The sequence below is a fragment of the Macaca fascicularis genome, chromosome 1 (genome assembly GCF_037993035.2).
Source record: "Macaca fascicularis isolate 582-1 chromosome 1, T2T-MFA8v1.1".
In the NCBI taxonomy this organism is placed as follows: domain Eukaryota; kingdom Metazoa; phylum Chordata; class Mammalia; order Primates; family Cercopithecidae; genus Macaca; species Macaca fascicularis.
Window position 1 is genome coordinate 233181219 of NC_088375.1, and position 13049 is coordinate 233194267.

Here is a 13049-nt window from a genome sequence, read left to right on the forward strand (position 1 = left end):
GGGATCCAATTATCTGTTTTTTTGGTTGTTGTTGTTTTGAGACAGAGTCTCACTCTGTCACCCAGGCTGGAGTGCACTGGCGCGATCTTGGCTCACTGCAACTTCCGTCTCCCAGGTTCAAGCGATTTTCAGCCTCCTGAGTAGCTGGGATCACAGACACATGCCACCACCACACCCGGCTACTTTTTGTATTTTTAGTAGACATAGGGTTTCACTGTGTTAGCCAGGATGGTCTCCTGATCGTGATCCGCCTGCCTCGGCCTCCAGGTGCTGGGATTATAGGCATGAGCCACTGCACCCAGCCCCCAGGCTGTGAGTCTTTAATAAATAAGCTGGTTTTAAATTTGCTGTAAAGGCCGGGCGCGGTGGCTCAAGCCTGTAATCCCAGCACTTTGGGAGGCCGAGGCGGGTGGATCACGAGGTCAGGAGATCGAGACTATCCTGGCTAACATGGTGAAACTCCGTCTCTACTAAAAATACAAAAAACTAGCCAGGTGTGGTGGCGGGCGCCTGTAGTCTCAGCCACTTGGGAGGCTGAGGTGGGAGAATGGCGTGAACCCGGGAGGCGGAGCTTGCAGTGAGCCGAGATCACGCCACTGCACTCCAGCCTGGGAGACACAGCGAGACTCTGTCTCAAAAAAAAAAAAAAAAAAAAAAAAAAAAAATTTGCTGTAAAATAAAAATAGAAATGGCATAAAAATTGGCAGCATACATTTTTGCCTGGGTTTACTCATCAGGCAGGATTGTATTTGACTCCATTAGATGTTTTGAGGTCATAAAACTATAAAATCAGCCTAAAATAGGATTTTTTTTTTTTTTTTTTGAGATGGAGTCTCGCACCGTCGCCGGGCTGGAGTGCCATGGCGTGATCTCAGCTCACTGCAACCTCCACCTCCTGGGTTCATGCGATTCTCTTGCCTCAGCCTCCTGAATAGCTAGGATTACACATGCACACAACCACACGAGGCTAATTTTTTTTTTTTTTTTTTTTGAGACGGAGTCTTGCTCTGTCACCCAGGCTGGAGTGCAGTGGCCAGATCTCAGCTCACTTCAAGCTCTGCCTCCCGGGTTTACGCCGTTCTCCTGCCTCAGCCTCCCGAGTAGCTGGGACTACAGGCGCCCGCCACCTCGCCCGGCTAGTTTTTTTTTTTTTGTATTTTTTAGTAGAGACGGGGTTTCACCGTGTTAGCCGGGATCGTCTCTCGATCTCCTGGCCTCGTGATCCACCCGTCTCGGCCTCCCAAAGTGCTGGGATTACAGGCTTGAGCCACCGCGCCCGGCCTTTTTTTTTTTAATTTTTAGTAGAGACAGGGTTCCACCATGTTGGCCAGACTGATCTCAAACTCCTGACCTCATGATTCGCCCACTTCAGCCTCCCAAAGTGCTGGGATTACAGGTGTGAGCCACTGTGCCTGGCCTTTTTTTTTTTTTTTTTGAGATGGAGTCTCACTGTCGCCCAGGCTGGAGTGCAGTGGCATGATTTCAGCTCCTCCGTTTCCTGGGTTCAAGTGATTCTCCCACCTCAGCCTCCCAAGTAGCTGGGATTACAGGTGGCTGCCACCACGCCTGGCTAATTTCTGTATTTTTAGTAGAGACAGGGTTTCACTATGTTGGCCAGGCTGGTCTTGAACTCCTGACTTTAGGTGATCTGCCTGCCTCGGCCTCCCAAATTGCTGGGATTATAGGTGTGAGCCACCGTGTGCAGTCTTCGAATGATCTGTTTTTGTATGTAATTATTTGACGAATAAAACTAATTTGATATTGTTGGGTTAATGAAAAAGCTGTATCTTCTGAGTTATTGACAACATATAGATGCATTTAAAATTCTGATTTAGGCTGGGTATGGTGGCTCATACCTGTAATCCCAACACCTTGGGAGGCTGAGGTGGGAGGATCACTTGAGCCCAGGAGTTCAAGATGAGCCCTGGAAACATAGCAAGACCTTGTCTCTAATGAAAATAAAAAATTAGCCAGGCATAATGACGCATGGCTGGATTCCCAGCTACTTGAGAGGCTGAGGTGGGTGGATCACTTGAGCTTGGGAGTTTTGAGGCTGCAGTGAGCCATGATCCCACAACTGTACTCAAGCTTGGGTAACAGAGCAAGATCCTGTCTCAAAAAAAAATTTAATAGGCCGGGCGTAGTGGCTCATACCTGTAATCCCAGCACTTTGGGAGACGGAGGCGGGCAGATCACCTGAGGTCAGAAGTTTGAGACCAGCCTGGCCAAGATGGTGAAACCGTGTCTCTACTAAAAATACAAAAATTAGCCGGGTGTGGTGACAGGCGCCTGTAATCCCAGCTACTCGAGAGGCTGAGGCAGGAGAATTGCTTGAACCTGGGAGGCAAAGGTTGCAGTGAGTGGAGATCATGCCACTGCACTCCAGCCTGGGCGAGAGAACAAGACTCCATTTCAAAAAAAAAAAAAAAAAAATTAATATCCTTTTAATAAACTCATGGCTGGGCACGGTGGCTCACGCCTGTAAGGAGGCCCAGGCAGGCAGTTCACGAAGTCAAGAGATCCAGCCCATCCTGGCCAACATAGTGAAACCCCGTCTGTACTAAAAATACAAAAATTGGCTGGGCGCGGTGGCTCAAGCCTGTAATCCCAGCACTTTGGGAGGCCGAGACGGACGGATCACGAGGTCGGGAGATCGAGACCATCCTGGCTAACATGGTGAAACCCCGTCTCTACTAAAAAATACAAAAAACTAGCCAGGCGAGGTGGCGGGCGCCTGTAGTCTCAGCTAGTCGGGAGGCTGAGGCAGGAGAATGGCGTAAACCCGGGAGGCGGAGCTTGCAGTGAGCTGAGATCCGGCCACTGCACTCCAGCCTGGGCAGCAGAGCGAGACTCCGTCTCAAAAAAAAAAAAAAAAAAAAAAACAAAAATTAGCCGGGTGAGGTGGCGGGCGCCTGTAATCCCAGCCACTCGGGAGGCTGAGGCAGGAGAATCGCTTAAACCTGGGAAGTGGAAGTTGCAGTGAGCCAAGATCACACCACTGCACTCCAGCCTGGCGACACAGCAAGATTCCATCTCAAAAAAAAAATCATTTACACACACACGTGCATGTATATATGTATATATAAAATACATATGTATGTTATATATGTGTGTATGTGTGTGTGTGTATTTATATAATTTCTTTTTTTTTTTTTTTGAGACGGAGTCTCGCTCTGTCACCCAGGGTGGAGTGCAGTGGCCGGATCTCAGCTCACTGCAAGCTCCGCCTCCTGGGTTCACGCCATTCTCCTGCCTCAGCCTCCCAAGGAGCTGGGACTACAGGCGCCCGCCACCTCGCCCGGCTAATTTTTTGTATTTTTTTAGGAGAGACGGGGTTTCACCGTGTTAGCCAGCATGGTCTCGATCTCCTGACCTCGTGATCCTCCCGTCTCGGCCTCCCAAAGTGCTGGGATTACAGGCTTGCGCCACTGCGCCCGGCCTATATAATTTTTTTAAATAGAGAGGGATCTAGCTATATTGACCAGTTTGGTCTCAAAGTCCTGGTCTCAAGAGATTCTCTCACATTGGCCTCCCAAAGTGTTGGGATTACAAACATGAGCCACTGTGCCAGGCCAAGCTAGATACATCTTAAGGGACAAGTCTCATGCCTGATGCATGGGTCCCACACGGTGTTCACCAAACTGCCTGATGCCCTAAGCAGAAACACCCAAACTTCAAACCTGGAGAAGCTGACGTTTTCATGCTACAGACAGCTTTTCCCAAGACTTCGGAACAAGACTGCATATTATAATGAGACTCTTACTCCCCTTTGATTCTACCTCTTTCACTGGGCAGGGTGATGGCGTCACAGGATCCTTAGGGTGTAACTTTTCCAGCCAGAAACCTCTGGGGCTGGGGCGCCTTTGCCTGAGTTTTGCTTGGGCCCACTGGGCGCAATCCACCCACTCAGCCCGATAGGCTGCACTCAGCTGATGCTACTGGCCCAGATACCACACCTCCAAGCGTGGAGCGGCAGGGGGTGTGTGAGCAAGCACGGGGCCATTCACTGTGCACAGCCAGGTATGCCAGCTGCAGTGGGGCAGGCAGCTCCAGGCACCAGCACAGGTGCCAGCTCTGTGCAAGTCTGCAGCTGGACCAGGCATACCAGAAGTGGCTTCCATTGCAGGCACTGGGGAACATGGTGGCTCCCAGAATCTTGGAGATGCCAGGAGCTGCAGAGCCCCAAAGAGGGTGTCACAGACCTGGCTCAGGGAGCCCCCAAGTCTGGGCTCCCTGAAGGGCAACAGCTCTCTTCTGTCCTCCGCGTTGCCCGCAATGTGGCAAGCAGGGGGTGTGTTTCAGCCCTGTTCGTGTTACAGCTCTTTCAGTCCCACTATTCAGCAGGTCCCATGTTCTCATCCTGTGTCCAGGAAGAATGAGGTACGTGGATAACTGGAGGGTGAGCAAGAAAGAGAGGAGCTTCATTGAGCGACAGAACAGCTCTCAGGGGACCCAAAGTGAGTAGCTCCTTCCCACAGGAGGATTTGTCATTCCCACAGATCGAGGAGATCCCAAGTGGGTAGATCCTTCCCACAGGTGGTATTCCTGATGTCTGTGAGTATGGCTGAGTCTGGGGTTTTTACGGGCTTCAGAAGGGAGAAAGTGTGTGCTGATCGATCCACAGGCAGCCATGGACAGGCCCAGAAAAAGCACCATAAATCTCACTCTGGGCAGCAGACTCCACCCAGAACTGGCAGCCCAGCCCCCACGTCTCAGGCTGTCCCTAGCTTGAAGGTGGGTCTTCACTGGACACCCACCCCTTGCCACCCAGGAGCCTGTGTGCCTCCTGCCGCCATCAATCATGTTGTCCACAGGGCTCAGGCTGTTCAGGTTGAGTGTTGCCTACAGGACTGGGCTGAGCTGCCCTCAGTGTGTGCGCACCTGGCTAGGTTGCAACAGCACCCAGGCTCAGCTTCAGCTTTGTCAGGAGTCAGGAGAGGCCAGGTGCAGGTGCAGGCACTTCTGAGCTTTCGGGGGCAGGCGGGGGTGGCATCTCAGCCCTGGGATGGCAGGGATACCTGGGTCCACAGCTGTGGCTGGGCAGATGCAGCTACTCCCAGAGAGTGGGGCTCCTGTCCTGCCAACTTGGAAGGGGGCAGGGCTCCCACACGCTCAGTGGAGCACACAGTCCCAGCTGAGCTGCCCCTGCTGCAGCATCTTCCCAGCAGCTACTCAAGAGAGGCTGCCACTGCCATCAATGGTATAATTGACATTTCACAGTCAATAGCTTCTGCTGGTAATGTCACAAAAACCTGATCTAAGAGATCTTTAGTACCTATTGGTTATATAAGGTATCAAATAAGTATGTCAATACTATATGCTGTACATGGGGAAATTCCTCTGGGAACACTGAGACCCATCCACACAGAACAAGAAAACAGGCACAGTGCGGCCAGGCGCGGTGGCTCACACCTGTAATCCCAGCACTTTGGGAGGCCGGGGTGGGCGGATCACGAGGTCAGGAGACTGAGACCATCCTGGATAACACGGTGAAACCCCAACTGTACTAAAAATACAACAACAAAAAAAATTAGCTGGGCGTGGTGGCAGGCACCTGTGGCCCCAGCTACTTGGGAGGCTGAAGCAGGAGAATGGCATGAACCCGGGAGGCAGAGTTTGCAGTGAGTGGAGATTTGCGCCACTGCGCTCCAGCCTGGGTGACAGAGCGAGACTCCGTCTCAAAAAAAAAAAAAAAAAAAAAAAAAGGCACATGGTTACAAGTCTCACCTAATTTCCTATGGTCATTTTATTTATTCAACTGGTTTCCTTTAATTTCTATGTTTCTGGTTTTGTTTTCTAATTTTGTTTTTAATTGCTTTCCTTTAAGCCTGGGTTCGTGGGTCAAAACCAATATGCAAACTGGGATAGTAATATTACTATGAATTTTACCTTGTATTTTCCCCTTTTAAACTTATTCATTGCCATATTTTGCAAAAGTACAATTTCTTTTTTTTGAGACAGTCTTGCTCCGTTGCCAGGCTGGAGTGCAGTGGCATGAACTCAACTCACTGCAATCTCCACGTCCCGAGTTTAAGCAATTCTCCTTCCTCGGCCTCCTGAGTAGCTGGGACTACACGTGCGTGCCACCACGCCCAGCTAATTTTTGTATTTTTAGTAGAGACAGGGTTTCACCATGTTGGCCAGGATAGTCTTGATCTCTTGACCTCGTGATCCACACGCCTCGGCCTCTCCTGGGATTACAGGTCTAAGCCACCGTGCCTGACCTGAAAGTACAATTTCTAACAGAATAATGCTGACACAGCACTTTGAGAGGATAGAAAAAGACGACAGAAGCAACAAAAATTGAAGTTAATAATGGACTCTAGGTAGACTTAGCCTGAGAGCACACCCTTCAAACCTTTGATGCTCAAATATGGTAAAAAGGGTTTTGACAATAACTCCCAGCAGTCAGTCTCTCCAGTGTGGGAGCAGACCAGCTACCTGGAACAAGTTCATCCCAGCACGGGGACTATCAAAACTTAATTACAGGATGACTCATCAGTGATGCATTTGGAGAAAGATCTCAACCAAAAGGGGGAAAATATCCAAGTTGTCAAATAAAAGTCGACTCACTTATGTTTAAAAAATACCTTGACAAATACAGCTGGGAAAGGCCACAAAGGGCGAGTTCTCATGAATAAGTAATAAGAAAAACTATCACAAGATTCTGCAAAAACCACAACCTTGCACTAAGGCAACCTCACACAAAAAAATACTTCAGCAAGGACAGCTGCCCAGCAACTGCCTGTCCAACCCTGCATTGGGAGTATGCTTGTTACTGTTCTTTGTAGCCAAGGTTAATTATTTCCAAACCATTATCTTCCTCTTCATTTTTTCTTTAAAAACCGTTACTTTCCTGAATGCGCAAATCGTTTACTATGGCAGGCATATTCGCCAACGTGCTATTCCCAAATATATATTTTCAGTTAGAGAACTTTTTTTTTTTTTGAGACGGAGTCTCGCTCTGTTGCCAGGCTGGAGTGCAGTGGCGAGATCTCGGCTCACTGCAACCTCTGACTCCCAAGTTCAAGCGATTCTCCTGCCTCAGCCTCCCGATTACCTGGGATTACTGGCATGCACCACCACGCCCAGCTAATTTTTGTATTTTTAGTAGAGACGGGGTTTCACCATCTTGGCCAGGATGGTCTCGATCTCCTGACCTCGTGATCCACCAGCCCCGGCTTCCCAAAGTGCTGGGATTACAGGCGTGAGCCACCGCGCCCGGCCGAGAGCCTGTTATTAGGTTGATAATCATTATAATTCCCTCTCCCGTCCGTGGCGCTCCCACAGGAAAACATCCACCCACTGCCCACCGTGAGGCCGTATCCAGGCAGACAGGCACCGCTGGGGGACAACACACTCGCGCTGACTGGATATACTGTAACTTGACCCACATCTCAGACCAGCCGGCGGCCTCTCCAAGGAAGCCCGAGGCGAGGAAGACCCTAGTCGACGTGCACTCCCAGCCAGGTCTCCACAGGCCGGCCCTCGCATTTAAACGTTAAATGTTGAAGGGCTTTCATAAAAGAGCGATGTGCTCCTGCTTGTATGAGCCGGGGCCGGAGGACGGTAACAGCGACACGGGACGGGAGCGAGCCTCAGAACTGGGAATGTCTGTGGCTCTTCGGGACAGCGGAGGGAGTAGATCTAGTGAAGCGCGACGACTCTGGGGTGGCAGAAGTGAGAACTATGGGCCCCACGGGGACCGAGGGAAAGCAAAAAATCGTCTCAGGACACAAGACGCCGGGCCGGGGAACTGTCCTCAATGCTCTCCCGGGTAAGCGCGCACCTTCGCATCATTCCCAAAGGCAGCGGCGACACCTTGTGACGTCTTGGCGTTCGGCGCGGCGCGCGTCACACTAGGCGCCGGCGCGGGGTGCTGACGTCAGGACGCCGGCGCTGAGCGCCGTGACGCTCAGCCGGTCCTTGTGGAGTGCGGGTCTCTGCTGCGGACGCCGGGGGCCGGCGCGGCGTTGGCCGCCCCCGGCCTCGCCGAGTGCAGCGCGCCCGAAGGCCAGTGCTTGCGCTCCGTCCGCGGCCCGGCGCCCGAGGTGGGCGGGGAGGCTGCCGCGCAGACGCCGCACGCTGCGCCGCCGCTTTCGCGTCGCCCGCTTCCGGCCGCGGCGGCCGCCATTTTGCTCGCGCGGAAGCGCCGCGGTGGGGTGGGAACCCAAGCGGGAGAGCCGCGGGCTGTGGGGCCGCAGCCATGCCGTCGTCCCCGCTGCGGGTGGCGGTGGTGTGCTCAAGCAACCAGAACCGGAGCATGGAGGCGCACAACATCCTCAGGTAGTTGGGCTCCGCCCTGGCCCCGCGCGCTCCGCTCCGGCGACCGGCCCGCCCTCCTCTCCGGTTCCCCCTGGCCCGCGCCGGGCGCCCTGAGAGGAGGCCGGGCTGCGCTCGAGGGTCTGCTGGTTGGGATGGCAGCTGGACAGCAGCGCGCGGCGCCCACACGCGGGTGGGCATCGCGGGGAATGCGGGTTCCGGGACGAGACGCCCGCTGTCCGGTGGTCCTTCGAGCTCCCCGAGGCCGGGGGAGGGGTGCGAGGGTAGCGGCCAAGGTGAGGGGCTGCGCGGCGGCGGCCGATCGTGGTTATTTCGTGTGCGTCGTTGGCTACCTTTGCTGGAAACGCGCACAACATAACCTCGGCAAAGAACGATGTTGTAAATAAGAAAGCGGTCTATTTTTTTAATACCATGGATTTGTGTGTTTGCTACTTCTTGTTTTCTTTTGCAAAAGATCCTCTCTTTCTTCCTGGAACGCCTCCAACCGGTGGTTTCTGGAATACAACGAGGATTTGGTTTGGCTCTGCTGGTTTAAATTCGCTGCTAACTGGTCTCTGTGACTTTTGCCTAGCATCTGTCTAATGAAAGTTTATTTCTGCTTGATACAAGTAGTTTGTTCAGTTACATAGCAAACTGAAACTGACCACTTTACTTACAGTGAAAATTTGGTATATGTGTCAACTTTGATAGTAAGACACAATTGAAACGGCTTTTCCCCCCCCAAAGTTACCTACGTGAAGTTTAAACGAAAACAGTATCTCACTCCTCTTATCGCAGCCCAGCTGTAACTTTCCTGAGCAACTTGGGAATATTAGCAGTCCCTCTTTTTTTTTCTCTTTTTAACAGTGTCACGCGGGCCAGGCACAGTGGCTTACGCGTGTAATCCCAGCGCTTTGGGAGGCCGAGAGTTCGCGACCAAACCCCCCCCCCCCCCCAAAAAAAACAGTGTCAAGTGTTCGTGATCTGCTGATTCTCTCTCTCTCTCTCTTTTTTTTTTTTTTTTTCTGAGATAGAGTCTTGCTCTGTCGCCCAAGCTGGAGTGCAGTAGCGCGATCTCGGCTCACTGCAACCTCTGCCTCCCGAGTTCAAGCGATTCTCCCGCCTCAGCCTCCGGAGTGGCTGGGATTACAGGTGCGTGCTACCACGCCCGGCTAATTTTTTTGTTTTTTTGTTTTTTGTTGTTTTTTTTTTTTTTGAGACGGAGTCTCGCCCTGTCGCCTAGGCCGGAGTGCAGTGGCGCCATCTCGCCTCACTGCAAGCTCCGCCTCCCGGGTTCACGCCATTCTCCTACCTCTGCCTCCCGAGTAGCTGAGACTACAGGCGCCGCCACCATGTCTGGCTAATTTTTTTTTTTTTTTTTTTTTATAGATGGAGTCGCGCTCAGTTAGGCTGGAGTGCAGTGGCGCGATCTCGGCTCGCTGCAAGCTCCGCCTCTCAGGTTCACGCCATTCTCCTGCCTCGTCCTACCAAGTAGCTGGGACTACAGGCGCCCGCCGCCACGCCTGGCTAATTTTTTGCATTTTTAGTAGAGACGGGGTTTCATCGTCTTAGCCAGGATAGTCTCGATCTCCTGACCTCGTGATCCGCCCGCCTCGTCCTCCCAAAGTACTGGGATTACAGGCGTGAGCCACCGCGCTCGGCCTTTTTTTTTTTTGTATTTTTAGTAGAGACGGGGTTTCACCAGGTTAGCCAGGATGGTCTCGATCTCCTGACCTCGTGATCCATCTGCCTCAGCCTCCCAAAGTGCTGGGATTACAGGCGTGAGCCACCACACCCGGCCTGCTTGTTGCAGAAATTCTTACTGTAGAAAAGGGAAGTGGTTCCTCAGAAGTACCATTTTGGTGTCCATCTGTCTCCCATGTGTTCACGCATGCATCAGGGAGATAAGCTCTGATTCTGTTGTCTGCTCCATAGTTAATATTAACATCATTAGTTCCCTTTTTTTGTCACGAGGTGCTTTATTTTCATTATTGATACAAATAATTTTCTATAATACCCCGGTCAAATGGGAAAATTTGGCAGTCCGATTTCGGGGGGGGCGTTCCCCACAGAGACCCACAGGCTGGTGGCGTCGGTGCTGAGTGCCCAGGTTCACAGCACAGCTTGTGGCTTGTGTCCATCTTGCAGGTGGCTCTTCCTTGCACATCACGACTGGGGTCTCGGGGGTGAAGGGGGCAGGAAATCCTCCAGACTCTTAGGAAATTTCACTCCACTTCTCCTGCTCAATGGCCTCTGGTGGCCAGAGTGTGTTGTTCTGTGTCTCCGTTTTCTAGCTTGGCCTTATTGAAGTTGGAATTCATGTCTGTTGTCATTTTCACTTTTTTTTGTTTGTTTTTGAGCCAGGGTAAGGCTGGAGTGCAGTGTTGTGATCATAGCTCACCACTTCAACCTTGAATATCTGGGCTAAAACGATCCTCCTGCCTCAGCCCCCGAAAGTATTTGGATTACAGGTGTGAGGCACCGCACCCAGAGCATTTTTGCTTTTGGAAATTACCTATTTATGTCCTTTGCCTATACCTGTTCGTTTGGGTTTATTTAGAAGGTTTTAATACTTATTTAGGAAATCTATGTGATAGTGTTTTTCTGTTACAAGCTAGGAAAGCTTGTGAAAGTCAGATTTAGAGAGTCTTTTAGGTATTAAAAATGATGTTTGTGAAAAGCTTCGAAAATGCTTATGATAAGTGAAAAAAGCAGGAAAATTGTATATGCGGTTGGGTAGGACTACATAAAACTGCACAGGAAAGCTGAAATAAAATTGTCGAAAGGTATTGTAGTTAACTGAACATGCACAGTAGCTAGTTGATCAGTGAACCTCGCCGCTTTTAAAAATTTTGGGCCTGGCAAGGTGGCTCTTCTGCCTATAGTCCCAGCACTTTGGGAGGCTGAGGGAGGAGGTTTGCTTGAGCCCAGGAGTTTGAGCCCCGGGCAACACCGTGAGACCCCCCATCATTACAAAACATTTAAAAAATTAGCCACATGTGGTTGCACATGCTAATAGTTCTGGCTACTTGGGAGACCAAGATCACTTGAGCCCAAGAGGTTGAGGCTGCAGTGAGCTATGACTGTGCCACTGAACTCCTGCGTGGACGACAGACCAAGTCCCTGTCTCTAAAAACAGAAACAGAAACAATTTCATCCTATTAAAAGTCAGCGTGAACTCTATTTTCCTGATAAATCCAAGTGATAAGAAGTGTTGACATCAGTGTTCTCTGGGGTGATCATCTTTGATGTTTGAGACTAAATTGTTTCAAATACGAGTCCTGGGAGTCCTTATGTTTTCAGGCAGTGTGGGAAAACTCTGCCTTACGTTTCCACAGAGCCTCCTGCGTTTTGTACTCCAAGGATTAAAATGTCCCCTTGGAACCAGTTAGTTTTTTTGTTTGTTTATTTTTGTGTTTTTTTTGTTCTTGTTTTTCTGGTTTTTTTGTTTGTTTTTTGAGACGGAGTCTCACTCTGTCTCCCAATGCAGTGGCGTGATCTCAGCTCACTAGCCTCTGCCTCCCGAGTTCAAGCAATTCTCCAGCCTCAACCTCCTGCATAGCTGGGACTACAGACATGTGCTACCACACCCAGCTAATTTTTTTGTATTTTTAGTAGAGACGGGGTTTCACCATGTTGGCCAGGCTGGTCTCGACCTCCTGACCTCAGGTGATCTGCCCACCTTGGCTTCCCAAAGTGCTGGGATTACAGGCATGAGCTACCGTGCCTGGTCTTATTTATTTATTTTTACAGACAGGGTCTTACTGTGTTGCCCAGGCTGATATTGAACTCCTGGCCTCCCAAGTAGCAGGGATTACAGGCATGCACCACCACGCCCAGCTAATTTTGTATTTTTAGTAGACAGGGTTTCTCCCTGTTGGTCAGGCTGGTCTCAAACGCCTGACCTCAGGTGATCCGTCCTCCTCCGCCTCCCAAAGTGTTGGGATTACAGGCGTGAGCCACGGCGGCCCATCTGACAGCTTCTTTATGATAGTTTTTTGGGGTTTTTTTTGAGACAGAGTCTCAGTTTGTCACCCAGGCTGGAGTGCAGTGGAACCATCACGGGGCCCACTGTGACCTCTGCCTCCCAGGTTCAAGCGATTCTCCAGCCTCAGCCTCTGGAGTAACTGGGATTATAGGCGTGCACCACCACGCCGGGCCTTTTTTTTTTTTTTTAAAGTAGAAACGGGGTTTTGTCATGTTGGCCAGGCTGATCTCAAACTCCTGACCTGAAGTGATCCACCTGCTTGGTCTCAACAAAGTACTGGGATTACAGGCCCTGTGATAGGTTTTTGGTACTTGTAAAGACAGTTATTTGGCATACCAGATAAATCCTTGTCTGGAAGATTAGTTTACAAAGGCATTGGCCCTTCAGGCGAAGCTTGCTGGTGTCAGGAGTGTTTTCCAAACTGTCCTTGCTTTGATGTAAGAAACACTGTTGAGGCGCAAGCTGGCTGCCCTGCCAGTTGCATTCGTTTAGGAGAACAGTTCTTCTGTTGCTAAATAGCCTTTTTGCCATTTGTGAACATTTTGTTGGGGGAGAAACAAACTGCATTTTGTTTTGAAATAGGCTTTGCTGAAAGGAACGCCCAGCAGGTGGTGAGCTCCTGTCAGTGTTGTGGGACAGGCTGTCTTCTTTGGCTGCTGTGGTCACGCTCATCACCGGCTTGTTCATGCTTTTTTTTTTTTTTTTTTTTTTTTTTTTTTTTTTTTTTTGAGACAGAGTCTCGCTCTGTTATCCAGGCTGGAGTGCAGTGGAACAATCTCAGCTCACCGCAAGCTCCGCC

General features: G+C 50.7%; 1 protein-coding gene across 2 annotated transcripts in view; it reads left to right on the forward strand.

Annotated features, from left to right (window-relative positions):
- The first annotated feature begins 7908 nt into the window (after positions 1–7908).
- SSU72 (SSU72 homolog, RNA polymerase II CTD phosphatase) overlaps positions 7909–13049 on the forward strand; it is a 33914-nt gene continuing 28773 nt past the window's right edge. Inside the window, exons 1-2 of one of the 2 annotated variants that reach the window (XM_074023822.1) lie at positions 7909–8286; positions 9297–9414. Coding sequence is in view for 1 of the 2 variants with exons in the window: in XM_005545082.3 (XP_005545139.1) it covers positions 8207–8286 (80 nt within the window). In the remaining variant the exon portion in view is untranslated. The remainder of the gene's footprint in view (positions 8287–9296; positions 9415–13049) is intronic. The other variant, XM_005545082.3, reaches the window with a different exon arrangement.